Here is a 17,478-nt window from a genome sequence, read left to right as displayed (position 1 = left end):
CATCTGGGTCATGATGAAAACTCACCAATTGGGGGGGGGGCAGAGGGAGATTTTTATTTCTGGTTTCTTTCCAGTAAAAAGCAAAGGATGTTGGGAAACAAGTATAGCCATGCCAGCCTCTGGCAACTACTAAATAGCCGGTTTTGGCACCAAAAAGCAGCCAGAGATGGGGAAAACAGCCTTTGTTAACCTTCATTAAAGTTCCCAAAGATTGTGATTATCTAAATAGCTCCAGCAACCTGAGCTAAAATCTCTTGTTAAATCATGCTAATGGACATTATTGCCATGAAAATCGCATTCAGGTCCCAATGGACATACAATACGCTCAGCTGTTCATGACTAAATTCCAAATCCATTTAAAGAAAGAATGACTAAATCCAAGTGCATAATGGACCTATGAGATCCCAAGTGCTCATGAATCCTATTATCCCCCCCACAAATTATGACACTAAAAGGGTAAGGAATTATATATAATTCCGCTTGGTATTCGTGCATGTTCTGAAATATGCCAATAGGCCAGCAGCCCTAACAATGGGAGTCATTTTTTCTTACAATATAATAATGGTGATATTTCTGCTAATTTAGTTATCAATTCCAAATTGTAATTACAAACAGAAAGTGAACATCTGCTGTAAGCATCTGCATTGTGAAGCCTTCAAAACGTAATAGGTGATGCACATATTTGCAATGTACTACACAAAGTTCAATGATAGCCACCCACTATTTATTCTTCAAGATTCAGCTAATCCACTAAAAGCACAGTCTACTCAGAATTAAACCCTATTGCGTTTATTCCCAAGTAAACTTGGAGGTCACTTAGACTACATGTCTGTGGGCAGGGTTGTGTTGCTTTTATTGTACTGTAGCGTTGAGTTTGTAAGCGGTTAAGAAAGGATGGCTTGGACCCAGAATAGGCTCTTCCAATTGCAGAATGATGTGCCCACTAAATAGAGAGGAAGAGAAATGATTTTCACAGATTCCTCTTCCCCCCTGATGTTTCCTGTGTCATCTTCTCATACCCTTATTCTGACTGCCTCCTTTGGCAATCTTCACAGAACTTAAGCTTAATGGTTGACATCAATTAATTTTTATAACGAAATGTTTTTTGAATGTTGCACTATTTTATTGTTGTTAGCTGCCCTGAGCCCGGCTTCGGCTGGGGAGGGCAGGATATACCGTATTTTTCACTCTATAAGACGCACCAGACCACAAGACGCACCTAGTTTTTGGAGGAGGAAAACAAGAAAAAAAATATTCTGAATCTCAGAAGCCAGAACAGCAAGAGGGATCGCTGCGCAGTGAAAGCAGCAATCCCTCTTGCTGTTCTAGCTTCTGGGATAGCTGCGCAGCCTGAATTCACTCCATAAGACGCACACACATTTCCCCTTACTTCTTAGGGGGGGAAAAGTGAGTCTTATAGAGAAAAAAATACGGTAAATAAAATTTATTATTATTATTATTCAACTTCCAGTCCTCCAGAACTGGAAGGGAATGAAAGACTGAGGGAATGAAAATGAAACAGGCAGACTCTGTGAAAAATCACCTCCCCACTCTATGAATGGGAGGTTTGAAAATTTTAGCCAATATTTAGATTTGTTGCTTGAACTGAAAGCACGCCAGTTTTTCTCAGCTTAAAACTCCTCCTAAATAAAAGAACACGAGCCATGATTACCCTTCGTGTCAATAAGTATTACAAATGCACACCTCGTGAGGCAGCCCAGGGGCTGAATAAATGAATGAATTGATTTATTACGGTGACAGGGAGTAAAAAGAGGCAGCTGGCAGTGGCAGCAGTGGGCGGCTCTGTGGGCAGGTGGTGAGCAGATGTGCCACCTGAGGCAATCGCCCCACCTCATGGTCCTGGCTAGATAGTCAGCATTTTCTTCTTAAGTCTGTATCTTTTGGTCTTCCCAAGCTGCTCTCTGGAGCAGACGGGGGGTGGGCAGAGGAAATGAGCAAAAATCCTCCCCCTTCCTTAGCATGGAATTCCCTTTCTGTGAGTAGAAACATACCAGTTGAATCACTGGATCCAACTCACTGTCCTTTTTCTGTTCTTTTCCCTTTCTGTCTATGGACCAGAATGCAGCAGCTAGACTGGTGACTGGGAGCGGCTGCCGAGACCATAAACACCGGTCCTGAAAGACCTACATTGGTTCCTAGTACGTTTCCGAGCACAATTCAAGGCGTTGGTGCTGACCTTTAAAGCTCTAAACAGCCTCGGTCCAGTATACCTGAAGGAGCGTCTTCACCCCCATCGTTCTGCCCAGACACTGAGGTCCAGCGCCGAGGGCCTTCTAGCGGTTCCTTCACTGCGAGAAGTGAGGTTACAGGGAACCAGGCAGAGGGCCTTCTCGGTAGTGGCGCCCACCCTGTGGAACGCCATCCCATCAGATGTCAAAGAGATAAACAACTACCTGACATTTAGAAGACATCTGAAGGCAGCCCTGTTTAGGGAAGTTTTTAATGTGTGACATTTTAATGTATTTTTAAATCTTTGTTGGAAGTTGCCCAGAGTGGCTGGGGAAACCCAGCCAGATGGGTGGGGTACAAATAAATAAATAATAATAATAATAATAATAATAATAATAATAATAATAATAATAGACCTGAGCGCATAATTGGAAAGAGATCTCAAGAACTGCCCAGTTTTGCCAGGGCATTCCATGGTGGCTGGGTAATATTCTGTACTTGTGCTCAATCTTATTTGCAAAGCGTGTCACGAAGAAATATATTAAAGGACCTGCATACCATCAGAGTCTATGCTGTTCAGTGCTGTAGGTGGAATAATGGATACTTTGCACTGGCCAAGTGGACACTTGCGAGGAAACAAATCTCTGCATGCCGTGTGCACCTGGAGGGGGGGGAAACGAACAAACAATGGACCGTCAATATAGTACATACAGCCTTAATGTTATGGCAACAAGCATACACCTGAGCGTTGTAACAGAAACACTCATTTTTCAAGGAAAGATATAAAAATAAAGGTGTGCTCTATTCCCAAGTGACAAAGCCACACCAGGCCTGGATAATTTCTGGCCAATCAAGCCTTCCATGTATATATAGCAGTCCAGTTGGAGCGTCATGAATACTCAGTGCAAAAACAGATTGCTAACTAGTCACTGCTGGTCTGGAGTGGCCGTCTGTGCAGCATCACAGATGGGTTTTGTCCCTGCATAGAGGACCCTCTGGGAACATTTCGGAGGTCTAATTAGGGAGCCCCTTGAGAAGAGCGCTGTCACTTACATGTCGGCCTGGAGGCGAGACTACAAATAACGCATGCATTTTAAAAGCAAGAAATACCTGGCAGAAAAGGGCAAGTTGTAAAATATCAAATAATACAGGTGAAATGAGGAAGTTTTTAATGTTTGATGTTTTACTGGGTTTAATGTTTTGATTTGTTGGAAGCTGCCCAGAGTGGCTGGGGAAACCCAGTCAGATGGGCAACATATAAACAATAAATAATTCTTCCTCTTCCTCTTCCTCTTCCTCTTCCTCTTCCTCTTCCTCTTCCTCTTCCTCTTCCTCCTCCTCCTCCTCCTCCTCCTCCTCCTATTCAGACCATTGGGTCCATCTGGCTCAGGACTGTCTACATATACAGTGGTACCTCGCAAGACGAATGTCTCGAAAGACGAAAAACTGGCAAAACGAAAGAGTTTTTTGTTTTCTGAGTTGCTTCGCAAGACGGATTTCCCTATGGGCTTGCTTCGCAAGACGAAAACGTCTTGCAAGTTTGTTTCCTTTGTCTTGCAAGTTTGTTTCCTTTTTCTTAAAACCGTGCATTCACTTCGAGGAGCAACTCATCGCACGCGGTGTGGTAGCCTTTTTTGAGGTTTTTGAAGACTTTGGTGATTTTTGAAGCTTTTCCAAAGTCCGTGCTTCGCAAGACGAAAAAATCGCAAGACAAAAAAACTCGCGGAACAAATTATTTTCGTCTTGCGAGGCACCACTGTACTGTAAGTGGCTTTCCATGAGTCTTTCCCACTCTAATGGTGGGAAAGGACTGACCCTTTTCAAGGACTGACCCTTTTCACTCTCCCTGCTTGGTTAATTCATAGAAAAGAGTGAAAGTTGGCACCCAAGTGAGACCTTCCATGGAAATCTTAGTGTACTTTCTTTGGCTCTGAATCGAGCAAGAGACTAGCATCTTTCCTGAATAGCTGTATTGTTTTTAATATTCGGTTGGAAGCCGCCCAGAGTGGCTGGGGAAACCCAGCCAGATGGGCGGGGGTATAAATAAATTATTATTATTATCATCATCATCATCATCATCATCCACAGAGAAGGGGGAGGGCTCCGTGAACACCTGAGGTATGCCGAGCCATTCCTACAGTTTTTACTGTATTTTTCGCTCCATAAGACGCACTTTTTTCCTCCTAAAAGGTAGGGGGGAATGTGAGTGCGTCTTATGGAGCGAATGGCGCTGTGCAGAGAAGAAGAGCTTCACAACGCCTGTTCAGCGAAGCGGGAGGAGGAACAGAAGGAGACCCAGAAGGAGGATATAACATTATGTTTGCTGACTGGGAGAAGTTGTGGACCACCGGGATTAAATTTACGGCATGTAATGCCCTAAGAGAGAACATTATGAAAATGATGTACAGGTGGTACATGACCCCAGTCAAGCTTGCAAAAATATATCATTTGCCCGATAATAAATGCTGGAAATGTAAAGAAACAGAAGGTATATTCTTCCACCTTTGGTGGACATGCCCAAGGATTAAGGCTTTCTGGGAGATGATATATAATGAACTAAAAAAGGTACTTAAGTACACTTTCCCCAAGAAACCAGAGGCGGACTCCATTGTCTCTTCTCCTGGGCTTAGTCGGCCAATTGGTATTAAAGAAGGATAGGAATTTTTTTATGTATGCAACAGCAGCAGCAAGAATACTCATCGCAAAGCATTGGAAGACACAAGATCTACCCACCCTGGAAGAATGGCAGATGCAAGTAATAGAATATATGGAGATGGCGGAAATGACTGGCAGAATCCGAGACCAGGGAGAAGAGTTGGTGGAAGAAGATTGAAAGAAATTTAAAATTTACTTACAGAAATATTGTAAAATTTTTGAAAGTTAATGGCATTGAAATGAACTGAAGGGGTTCTAGCAACGAGATTAAAAATAAGATTGGCTGGATAATTAGACAAATAAATTGGATATGAATTTGCTGAATTAATTAGTAACAGGGATACAAAAGAGGGGGATGTGAGGAAGTCAAGAAAGTAAGTGAATCAAAGATGAGAAGTAAAAAGAGGGATTTATGTGTTTTTCTTTTTCCTTGAAATGTGTTTTTCTTTTTTTTGTTTTTTGAAATTAATTTTTCTTTATTTTTTATGTATTTTACAACTTTGTATTTTTGTGTATTTGTTTTTGTTTTTTCTTATGTTTGTTGTTCTTCTAAAGCTTAATAAAATATCTATAAAAAAAAATTAATATGCTGCTTATTAAACGTGGGTGACGCTGTGGGTTAAACCACAGAGCCTAGGACTTGCTGATCAGAAGGTCGGCGGTTCGAATCCCCGCGACAGGGTGAGCTCCCATTGCTCGGTCCCTGCTCCTGCCAACCTAGCCGTTCAAAAGCACGTCAAAGTGCAAGTAGATAAATAGGTACCGCTCCAGCGGGAAGGTAAACGGCGTTTTCGTGCACTGCTCTGGTTCACCAGAAGCGGTTTAGTCACGCTGGCCACATGACCCGGAAGCTGTAAGCCGGCTCCCTCGGCCAATAAAGCGAGATGAGCACCGCAACCCCAGAGTCGGCCACGACTGGACCTAATGGGCAGGGGTCCCCTTTACCTTTTTATGCTGCTTATATGATGACGGTTTGTATTTATATCTTAACATCTTTCATTAAACATGTATACTGCTTTGTCTATCCATGGGCAGAAAAACGAGGTCAAAAGAATAAATCAAAATCACTGCACAGAAACTACAAAGAAAAAACAAATGGCTAATGGAATATGTTGAGCTTTCTGTGTCACAAATTGCGCAGTTTGACGTACAGTTTCTAAATAACAGCTTATTCTGATATTTAAAAAATATTCAGGGTTTCATTTTTGCTACTAACAATTATTTGCCAATATTCGTCAGTAGTCCCTAGGGTAACCTTGTACTCCTCCTTCCAGCAGCCAAGCTGGTGTCAAACGTCTTGTTTTCTTTTGGACCCCATCAGCAAGGCTGAAAGGGGGGAGTCTTATCGTCTAGGCAGCCCAGGACCTCCAGACACACTGCACAGGTTTGCGCCCAGGGGAAGTCACTTCAATACTGAGAACGCAGTGGTTTGGCTTCACCCTCCGGAGGCGGACTCCATTGTCTCTCGAGACAGACAAACGCCAACCAAAAATTATGAGAACATTCTAAGAGACTGTTTTGAGGGAAAGAGACCTGTACAATCTGAACTCACCATCGTTTTACACCAAAGGCACTTCCAATCTTGCAGTCGCAGGACGCTGCCACAGGTCTTGTCACAAACTGCACATTTGGCACTGACAGGAAGATTTCCTTCTAACCACTGGTGAGGCATAGCTACCTGCAGCGGAGTGTTTCAAAGGTCAAAATGGGGGCAACAGAGACAGGGAAATAAGCATGTCACTTTTCTTCCAAATTCACTACAGTCAAACCTTGGTTGTTGAATGTAATCCATTCCAGAAGCCCGTTTGACTTTCAAAATGTTCGACAACCAAGGCATGGCTTCTGAGAGGCTGCAGGAGCTTCCTGAACTCAAGCAGAAGCCGTGTTGGATGTTCGGCTTCCGAAAAACGTTCAAAAACCGGAACACTTACTTCTGGGTTTTCGGCGTTTGGGAGTCAAAACGTTCCAAAATGAAGGCTTTCAGGAACTGAGGTTTGACTGTAGCATATTTACTGCTTCCCCACCCACACAACCCATTTTGAAAACTATTACGGTCATATGGACCTGGGCTAGCTCAGTCGTTAGAGCATGAGACTCTTAATTTCAGGGTCATGGGTTTGAGCCCCACAATGGGCAAAAGATTCCTGCATGGCAGGGGGTTGGACTAGATGACCCTCGTGGTCCCTTTCAACTCTACAATTCTATGATTCTATGATATTTTGCACTCAAAATAGTCACAGAAATTAATGGATCTAACTTAGCCATTATTTTCAATGGGTTTACTCTGAAGAAGACTTAATGCTGGATACAACCCCTGAGGTTCTGAACCAAAGACATCTGAGTACGTATATGCCTTAGTGCAGAAGGTTCCCATTCCAGTCGCCTAATGAAATGCCTGTTTCACGGAACACACACTCCGAGTTTCAGAACTGGCTTTAGAAAGGGTGCTGTTGCTGGGAGGGGAGAAGCTGGCATAGCCAACTGCCATTATCAGTACCGCCCGCCCCCAACTACACTTCGCTGCCAGTGTAGCTTAACTTGTGTCAAGCACGCCAACAGAGCAGGTCGCTGGAGGAAGCGTTGGGGTGCAGGGACCTTGGCCCAGCACCCCTTGCTTCCCCAATCCCCCTTGGCAAGCAGCCCACTGTGTTGGGAAGTGAGGAGAGCAACAGAACCCCGGAGGCAGCAGCTATATCGCAATACCCAAAGCAAGGGGCTGGCTTTCCTCTAGTGGACCACAGATGAGATTACTTTGGGTGTTGTGAGTTTCTTTGTGTAATAAGGCTTCAATCCAGCAGCCTGATGTAAACAGGATCCACAACCACTTAAAATTAGCATTATCCTAGCTATTAGCAAATGTTTCATTTTTCGACATAAAACCGAAGCATGTGCAGGGTGCCGCCTGCATTTCTAAGAAATACTCACACCATCTTCATCCTCAATAATATCTTTTCCAACTGAAGTCAAAGTAGTCCATTTGCAACTGTTTATTGCTCTGACTGCACATCTCTTATGAGCCTTAAACTTGCACACTGGATGAAAAGACACACATAATCTTTGAATGATTCACATCATCTTTCAGAAGGCTAATCAAACACAGATCACTTCATTACACAAATAGGTAATGTTAAAAATGTAAACTGTTCAAAAGGTAACTGTTTAGTTCGAATCCTTTCCAGCAGTGATGGAATGGAAGAGTGCTCATCTCACACTTTTTCCAACTCTACCAAACTACTGAGAGACTCACCCTGCAGAGTAATTTTGTTAGTTAGTTAGTTAGTTAGTTAGTTAGATTTATAGGCCACTTAATCAAAAGGCTCTCTGAGCAGTGTGCAAATAAAACTGTACATAAAACAGAGCTAAAATCCACAAAACAATTTAAAAACTATCAAATATAAACTGTACAGCTGGGCAGACTTATCAAAACAAAACAAAAGAGTGTTCTGCTGGTGTATAAAACGACACAGCAAAGCTGCCTGCCTCATATCAGTTAATACACATAGCAGTCAAGGCAGTCTAAGTCCACTACCAGCAGACGTCTGTGGTATCTTCGTAGATACGTGGTTAAAAGTAAGGTAAAGGTAAAGGACCCCTGGACGGTGAAGTCCAGTCAAAGGCGACTATGGGGTTGTGGTGCTCATCTCGCTTTTCAGCCTGAGGGAGCCGGCGTTTGTCCACAGACACCAGGTCATGTGGCCAGCATGACTAAACCGCTTCTGGTGCAAAAGAACATCGTGACGGAAGCCAGAGCGCATGGAAACGCCGTTTACCTTCCCGCCGCAGTGGTACCTATTTATCTACTTGCACTGGTGTGCTTTCGAACTGCTAGGTTGCCAGGAGCTGGGACAGAGCAACGGGAGCTCACCCTATCGTGGGGATTCGAACCACCAACCTTCTGATCGGCAAGCTCAAGAGGCTCAGTGGTTTAAACCACAGCGCCACCCGCATCCCCATGGGTGGTTAGACATGACAGTAAGCATCCAAGAGAAAGCAGCGCCTTGCTTGCTTGCAGGAGTGCACTGTGGGAATTACCTGCTTCACAGCACAAGGGCTAATGTGGAGAGGCACGAGGCTGTCCATGGATCCCCCTAGGATATGGAAAAGCCTGGCTCTTCTCCTGCCACAATATTGCAATGCATGTTGTTGTTTAGTCGTTTAGTCGGGTCCGCCTCTTCGTGACCCCCTGGACCAGAGCACGCCAGGCACTCCTGTCTTCCACTGCCTCCGGCAGTTTGGTCAAACTCATGCTGGTAGCTTCGAGAACACTGTCCAACCATCTCGTCCTCTGTCGTCCCCTTCTCCTTGTGCCCTCCATCTTTCCCAACATCAGGGTATTTTCTGGGGAGTCTTCTCTTCTCATGAGGTGGCCAAAGTATTGGAGCCTCAGCTTCAGGATCTGTCCTTCCAGTGAGCACTCAGGGCTGATTTCCTTAAGAATGGATAGATTTGTTCTTCTTGCAGTCCATGGGACTTTCAAGAGTCTCCTCCAGCACCAGAATTCAAAAACTGCAATGCACAGGCACTGGCAAAAGGATGTTACTAGAAGAGACCGACAGTCAGAAGGACAGGGAGTTCCTGTTTTGCATGGGAAGCAAGGAATCTCCTGAGCAGGATCAAGCTGCCCATCTACTTAATGTTGTCAGTGTTGGTTTCTATTTCCCTCCCTGAGCAGCAACTGCAGTGACAAGACATTGTTTTGCATTCCACAGTCAGAGTTACTGTTGGATTCCCACGGGAATGGGAGACTGGATGTGACGTTCACTGGTTTCCTGTTTTTCACTGTTCTCTCGGTGTTCTTTGTTTCTGAGAGGTGTTGCTTCTCTGCTCTCACAGAGGCAAGATGCATGTTTGTATTCTCTCAGCATAGAGTGTAAATAAAAATTAAGAATGTAGCACATACTGCTTATCCTTCTGCTGTGTGACAATGCTCTGCTTGGGCTCAAGATAAAACGAGCCTGTATCAGCTTCAGATGAGCCGAAGCTGGTCAAAATCTCACAGTCAGAACTTAAAATGTATCCCAACCTTTATTCCAGTTTGTAAGGAGGTGGTTCCCACTTTACAGAAGGAAAGCTGAGGCTTATGGGCCGTGGTTTGTGAAAGCCACCTGTCAGGGAACTGCCATCAGTACTGGAGGGGGAGAGCGAAAGCCAGAGGGATTCCAGAGAGCGTCCAGGGATCGGGAGAAGCAGCCCATCTTCTGGGGAAGAGAATCAGCGTAGCACCAGTGGAGAAGGGGGGCAGATGGGGGAAGCGGCGAGGCGGTCCCATGACTCCTTGCCTGGGACCAGCGGGGAGAGTAGAGGTCCTCCGTTGCCTACGCCCTCCTTGCGCAGAAGGCTTTCGCGCAGAGAGGGTAGGTGGAGACTAGGAGTAAAAAAGAGCTTCTTTGCTGGAAGAAGTTTAAGAAACGCCCACTGACGGATTCTGACTGAGTCAGCCCCGGTTGAGTGGCTGTCTGGACAGAAAAGGTTCACTTTGGCAACTCAGCCAGGTGTTTGCACCCAGCCGGGGAGATAGGCACCTGCTTAGGCACGAGCAACCCCTAGAACTATTACAACACCTAAGGAAACCATGGTTTATGGGATCTGAAGAGATAATGGATGTAAACCCTTGCAGCAGTATAGCTACTGTTTATTATAATTAAAGAATATTGCCTGCAAGCTTCTCACCATCCCAGAAACTTTGCATTGGTAGTTCTTCAAGAACAGCTGCTCTCTCCAAATGCCTTGGTTGATTCCAAAAAAGGCAAAAGCACTAATCTGACAAGATCCACGTCCTGGGACTTGCAGTTTAACTTGTCAGACAGCGTAATAGCTGTCTTGTAGGATTATACAAAACCTGTTATTTTGTTTCTAAGAATACAAATATGCACAGCAGGGTTTAAACACCCCCCCACCCTCAGAAGTAGATTAAAGATACTAGGAAATAAACTCTCATTTTGGATGGTAATAAAAATTCATATTGCAAGAGGGGCTTCTCGGTAGTGGCGCCCTCCCTGTGGAACGCCCTCCCTTCAGATGTCAAGGAAATAAACAACTATCTGACTTTTAGGAGACATCTGAAGGCAGCCCTGTTTAGGGAAGTTTTTGAGGATTGATGTTTTCATTATATTTTTAGATGTGTTGCAAGCCGCCCAGAGTGGCTGGGGAAACCAGCCAGATGGGCGGGGTATAAATAATAAAATTATTATTAAAATCTATTATTAAACAGGGACGTACAGTGTTCCACTCTTTTTTTCTACCTCAAATGCAGGACCCTTGTGGCATGTAGCAGGGGGTAGGAGGCCCTTCTGGAAAATCTGGTGATTAAGGTTTGGTGAGCACCTTTCAGTGTGATGAGTACAGTCCAGAGACTTGCCTTCAGGGCTATGTAGGGCAATGTATGGGGCAGCTTTGAAGCCAACCTGTTAGATCAACCAGAGTTGTGGGGCCCTGGGAGGGGATGAAGCAGGTAGGACTCTCTAGTCACCTGAAACAGGAGGGCCTGAGGAAAGGGGAATCTGGAATCGGGTGGCTGTCCACGGCTGGTTATGATCAGTTAATATCTCACCCCGTGGTTCTATACGGTGGATCTGGTCCATTAAATTAACAACTGTGACCCAGCTTCCTCAGCCTTGTGTCTTGCGTCCTTATTTCCCAGTGTGTGTTGCAAACAGCTGTCTTCACAGAAACCCAGCTTTGCAAGCTCCTGCTCATGCACAGAATTCCTACATGTGAGTAGCAGCTCACACATTTGGGTCGATCTACAAACAACCAAATGCAACACACTGTTGCTGCTAGATGACAACATAGCATGACGGATGTGGCTAAAAGTTCAGCTCTATATAGCCAACACAAGAGTTAAACAATACAATATCTAGACATTGGGGAGGGGGGACAAAACCGCCTTGTTATTTTCCTAGGAAATGAATTTCCTAAAAGAAGGCATTTGTGGCAGGCAGGGCCAACGTGGCCAAGCTAACAATGAAGAAACAAGGGTATCAAGAATCCTGAAAGGTTCTTTTCAGGAACCCCTACATTTTAAAGGCAAAAAACATTGCAGGGGGTCGGACTAAATGATTTTATAATGTTCACTGAAGCTCAATAGTGAATTATTACTTAGCTTAATAGGGACGGAGGTGGTGCTGTGGGTGAAACCACAGAGCCTAGGACTTGCCGATTAGAAGGTCGGCGGGTCGAATCCCCGTGACGGGGTGAGCTCCCATTGCTGGGTCCCAGCGCCTGCCAACCTAGCAGTTCGAAAGCACGTCAAAGTTTCTGTGCGCTGCTTTGGTTCGCCAGAAGCGGCTTAGTCATGCTGGCCACATGACCCAGAAGCTGTATGCCAGCTCCCGCGGCCAATAAAGCGAGATGAGCGCCGCAACCCCAGAGTCGTCCGCGACTGGACCTAATGGTCAAGGGTCCCTTTACGTTTACATACTACACAATATGGGGATGCAGGTGGCGCTGTGGTCTAAAACACCGGGCTTGCCAATCAGAAGGTCAGCGGTTTGAATCCCTGTGACGGGGTGAGCTCCCATTGCTTGGTCCCAGCTCCTGCCAACTTAGCAGTTTGAAAGCACGTCAAAGTGCAAGTAGATAAATAGGTACCGATCCAGCGGGAAGGTAAATGGCGTTTCCATGCGCTGCTTTGGTTCGCCAGAAGCGGCTTAGTCATGCTGGCCACATGACCCGGAAGCTGTATGCTAGCTCCCCCGACCAATAAAGCGAGATGAGCGCGCAACCCCAGAGTCGGCCACGACTGGACCTAATGGTCAGGGGTCCCTTTACCTTTACTTAGATTAATATGATATACATTCTTCTACTGTGTGTCACCACTTAATTATGTGATAAAAGAAAATGGGGTGAGAGGGCTGCCGCCGCCTTTACCTTCACAGGACAGGCCATGAGAAGTAACTCCAGAAAGGCTCTCTCTGCAGACATTGCAGAAGGTGGGTCGAGCGTGGGAACAGGCGTACCAGTTATGCATCCCTGAGAAATGTTCCATATTAAACTGGGCAGCCTAATGAAGGAGAAGTTAAGAGAGATTTGCAGCAACAGGACATCACTACAGCAGCAGCTAAAACCACCTCACGTTTGAAAAACTCACCTTCCAAAACAATACTCCCCAGGCTCTTTAAACAAAAATAACATGAGCTATATGGATATATCAGGTTTAACCAAATCTCTATTTTAGTTTCATGGATTTTTCACACCGCATCAGGGAGATACACCTTTTCTTCCCCGTTTACTGCATCTTGAAAAACCGGCAATATTTCAGTTTTTAAACGCGCAAGATGGGCAACATTCCTCTTACCTCATAATGTTCCCGGGACTGTACGGACTTCAGAGAGCTGATCCAATCCTCCATCTCTTTTCTGTTCTCTGCACACAATATTAATCTCCTGAATGGTGTGATTACCTGGGAGGGGGGGGAGAGATCACTTAATATGATGACTCTGAATTGCTATAAGGAGGACAAGGTAACAAAGAACACAGAAAAGGCAAGATCTCATCATTCTTGTAAAATACTGATCACCTTAATAAATTCCAAAGACAAAAAAAAAATTATCAGTTGTAAATGTTTTCCTGTGTAATTCACGAGAGAGAGAGAGAGAGAGAGAGGAGAGATTATTGTTTATTTCTAGTAGGAAATTCAGATACTACAAATTCATCGCCCTTCTGAGAACAGCAAGCCTAGGTTGTAAGGATATTTAACATATTTTATATTCCAGTGTTCGGTATGACGCTGCATTTATATTACTTTGCAATCAAAATAAGATATGTGTGCATAAAGCGTAGGGAAAGCAGTGAGTGAAGACAATAACTGTGGTTTATATTGGTGCCCTTCACTTAAAAAGCCAAACAACATAAACCTTTAAGCAGCAAGCGTTCAGAAGATATTCTTTCCTTGTCAGAGTCGTTATTATTTCCCCATTCCATTGCTGTGCTCTCTGATAGGCTATTAAGTTAGACCACAACAAATTAAGATCTACAAAAGTTTCAGAGTTCATATTGCACATAATGATGAAAAAATTTGTTTTATAATGCCACTAATAGCAACACACAAAATCCTCTGACTTCCTCTTCCCTGACTTACCCAGCAGTCTCTGCCATTTGTTTCTTCCATGTGAGATGCTCTTCGCCAAACTGCTCTTTACGGTCTCTAACAAGCTCACTAACCACAAGCAGCACAATCCGTGAGTCACAAGGAAGAGGGAGACCCTTGCAAGCCATTCTATATATACAAGCTGCCTCTGGAACTGAAGAACCTTTTCTCCGCCTCCTGACCTTTTCAAACATATCTACCCCACAAAAATGCACAACTCACACACAGGAACCAAATTTATTTATTGATTCCCATGATCTAAATCCCGTTTTTCCAAGTTCCAAAACCTCGAGGGGGCTTAAAAATTACAGTTTTTAACCACACAATAATTGTTAACAACATATTAAAAAGACTTCAGAATCTTCCTCACAATGCAATACAGTGGTACCTCGGGTTAAGTACTTAATTTGTTCCAGAGGTCCGTTCTTAACCTGAAACTGTTCTTAACCTGAAGCACCACTTTAGCTAATGGGGCCTCCTCCTGCTGCTGCCGCGCCACCAGAACATGATTTCTGTTCTCATCCTGAAGCAAAGTTCTTAACCTGAAGCACTATTTCTGGGTTAGCGGAGTCTGTAACCTGAAGGGTATGTAACCTGAAGCGTATGTAACCCGAGGTACCACTGTACATGCTTGATGGTATCAGAAGCCGCTGAGAGGTCGAGGAAAATTAACAAGGACATGTTTCTCCTGTCTCTGTCCCGACAAAGGTTATCACAGGGTGACCAAGCCTAAACCAGGCCTAAACCCTGATTGAAATGGATCTAGAAAACCAGTTTCCTCCAAAAGTGCCTGGATCTGGTCCGTAACCACCTGCTCTAGAACTTTGCTCAGGAAAGGGAGATGAGCAACTGGCCGGTTCTGATCCATGTGCAATGTCCACTCTAAGAAAAATATCTACAGCTAGAAAAAGGAGTCTCTGAGCTCAGATCGGAAGACAGTGTGTTGTGTCTTGGGAGTGTATTCATTTTTTTTTTTAATAATATTTTTATTGAGTTTATGAAATACAGAAAAAAAGAATAAAAGACAGATATAAGAAATAAAATAGAGAAGTTGCGAATTTCCATGATCTTTTTTTCAGCAAATCTAATGGACTTCCCCGCATCTTCCTAACCCTGCGTTCTCTGTGATACAAAACATCAGCAATTTGTTAACTTATTTCAAAACTTATTGTATCTTTCATTTTATCATGTTACCTAGTTTCCAAAGTGTTGTAACCCAAATCTTATACGTTTTAGCTTAAACATAATAAAGTTATTTCATTATTCCACCTCTGACTTCTTGTACCTTAATTTCCATTTCATTAATTTACAATTGCTGAAGCTAGAGTTTCCTAAAAAGTGCATTTTTTAACATTCATACAACTTATAATGTTTTTTCAAATAGTCTTTAAATTTTTGTGTCTTGGGAGTGTATTCAGACAGGTGTTAACTGGAGGGCTGAATTTGAGCAGGAGAAGTAGAAGCTGTGAGGAGGACTTGGGTTGCATGTCAGTCGAGAGGAGAGAGATCTTCTAGAATAGAAGAATCCTAAACCAGTTAGGAGGGGCATGGTGATCCCCTGGATCTGTTGTACTATTTGGAAAAACATCAGGAGTGGGATTGTCAAAAGGCTGGAAAACTGACAGAAAGTACCACCTTGTTTAAGAACCAAAGTACCGTATTTTTCACTCCATAAGACACACTCTTCCTAAAAAGTAAGGGGAAATGTCTGTGCATCTTATGGAGCAAATGTGTGGTCCCTGGAGCTGAATTGCCCAGCGGCAAAAAGCAGGTCATGCTTTTTTGTGTGAAAGAGGGAAGTGGGTGTTGAAACAAAGCCGCTGATCGTTTGCTGATCGGGGGGAGAGATAAGGGACGCTAGAGATAAAGGAGGCTGCCTGGGACGGGGGAGGTAAAGGCTGCAAACTTGCAAAGGGGGAAAACAGGAAGACTAAAGCAATAAGGAGAGAAATTAGAAGAAAAGGAGGAGCAAAAAACTGCTCCAGCTAAGGAAAAGACACTAAGGCAAACAAGAGGGAAGGGAGAGTTGAAAGGAAGCAGCTGATCGGTGGGATCGGAAGAGAGATAAGGGACGCTAGAGGAGGCTGCCTGGGAGGGAGGAGGTAAAAGCCCATGGATCCTCAGGATTTTTGCATTGGGTCACCCCAAATTCACCATCAGATCACATGTCTGTGGCCACAGCATGAACCACAAAAATCATACATCCACCGTTACATTTGAAATATTTTTTTTTTCTTGTTTTCCTCCTCTAAAAACTAGGTGCGTCTTATGGTCAGGTACGTCTTATGGAGCGAAAAATACAGTTGATAAGCTGTAACATCTATGCAACTAAGGAACTGAAGTGAAATAACTTGAAATAAGCTAAGCATTTACCAGCTAGTCTGGAAAGCTGTAACATCTAACAGGGAGTGTTTCTTGAGGAGCGGTTTTACCACTGCCTCCTTCAAGAAGGCAGGGACCACCAGCTCTCATAAAGAGGCATGAATCAGCTCCCTGGCCCAGCCAGCTGTCCCCTCTCTGGTGGTTTTTATCAGCCAAGAGGGACACATTCTCGAGTCTTAACAACTGAAACTCATCCAATATAACGGGACTAGACTGTGCTCTAGACATCCCTTGAGATTCATCTGCTGTAACAGCCGAGTCAAAAGCCTGGTGGATGCAAGCATTCTGTCCTCAAAATGCTTTGCAAACAAGTCACAGTGAGCTACCGCTGGTTTCCCCACCTCCTCTGGGCCAGACTGCAAAAGGCTTCCACTACCTGGAAGAGCTCTGCCAGACGACAAACTGAGGATGCAACGGAGGCAGCTGAGTATGCCTTCTTTGCTGCCTTCACTGCCACAAGGTAGACTCGATGGTGAGCCCTCAATTTGCATTTTTCTCCACTTACATTTGAGCCGTCTCCCAGCTTGTTTCTCCACCTTAAGTTCTGGAGTATACCAGGGAGCCAAACGGGCTCCACAAAGAAGGAGAAGGTGCTCACGGATGATTATGTCAATGGTCCAAGCCATTCAAATGTTTCAGAAGGTCCTGAAAGACCTACATTGGCTCCCAGTACATTTCCGAGCACAATTCAAAGTGTTGGTGCTGACCTTTAGAGCCCTAAACGGCCTCGGCCCAGTATACCTGAAGGTGCGCCTCCACCTCCATCGTTCAGCCCAGACACTGAGGTCCAGCGCCAAGGGCCTTCTGGCGGTTCCCTCCCTGCGAGACGTGAGGTTACAGGGAACCAGGCAGAGGGTCTTCTTGGTAGTGGCGCCCTCCCTGTGGAACGCCCTCCCATCAGATGTCAAAGAAATAAACAACTACCCGACTTTTAGAAGACATCTGAAAGCAACCCTGTTTAGGGAAGCTTTTAATGTTTGAAGTTTTATTCTGTTTTTAAAGTTCTGTTGAAAGCTGGCTGGAGAAACCCAGCCAGATGGGTGGGGTATAAATAATAATAATAATAATAATAATAATAATAATAATAATAATTATATAGAAGTCGACCAGGACTTCTACAGGGGCACCAGTCATATCAGCTAGAAAATCTCCCAAAGCCATCT

The 17,478-nt window shown here is 44.4% G+C and overlaps 1 protein-coding gene across 3 annotated transcripts in view; it reads right to left on the bottom strand.

The window, feature by feature from the left end:
- The window catches only part of DGKH (diacylglycerol kinase eta), a 99,584-nt gene that overhangs the window by 39,950 nt on the left and 42,156 nt on the right, over positions 1-17,478 (bottom strand). For all 3 annotated transcript variants that reach the window (XM_081872635.1, XM_081872636.1, XM_081872634.1), the window contains 5 exons: positions 13,142-13,246; positions 12,715-12,847; positions 7,771-7,877; positions 6,398-6,523; positions 2,749-2,851 (listed from right to left, as the gene is read on the bottom strand). In XM_081872635.1, coding sequence (XP_081728761.1) covers positions 2,749-2,851; positions 6,398-6,523; positions 7,771-7,877; positions 12,715-12,847; positions 13,142-13,195 — 523 coding nt within the window. In that variant the 5' untranslated portion in view covers positions 13,196-13,246. The remainder of the gene's footprint in view (positions 1-2,748; positions 2,852-6,397; positions 6,524-7,770; positions 7,878-12,714; positions 12,848-13,141; positions 13,247-17,478) is intronic.

This window comes from Podarcis erhardii (assembly GCF_964252035.2).
Source record: "Podarcis erhardii genome assembly, chromosome: 8".
Taxonomy (NCBI): domain Eukaryota; kingdom Metazoa; phylum Chordata; class Lepidosauria; order Squamata; family Lacertidae; genus Podarcis; species Podarcis erhardii.
The sequence above is the reverse complement of the archived record's forward strand: the minus strand, read 5'-3'. Positions and strand labels throughout refer to the sequence as shown.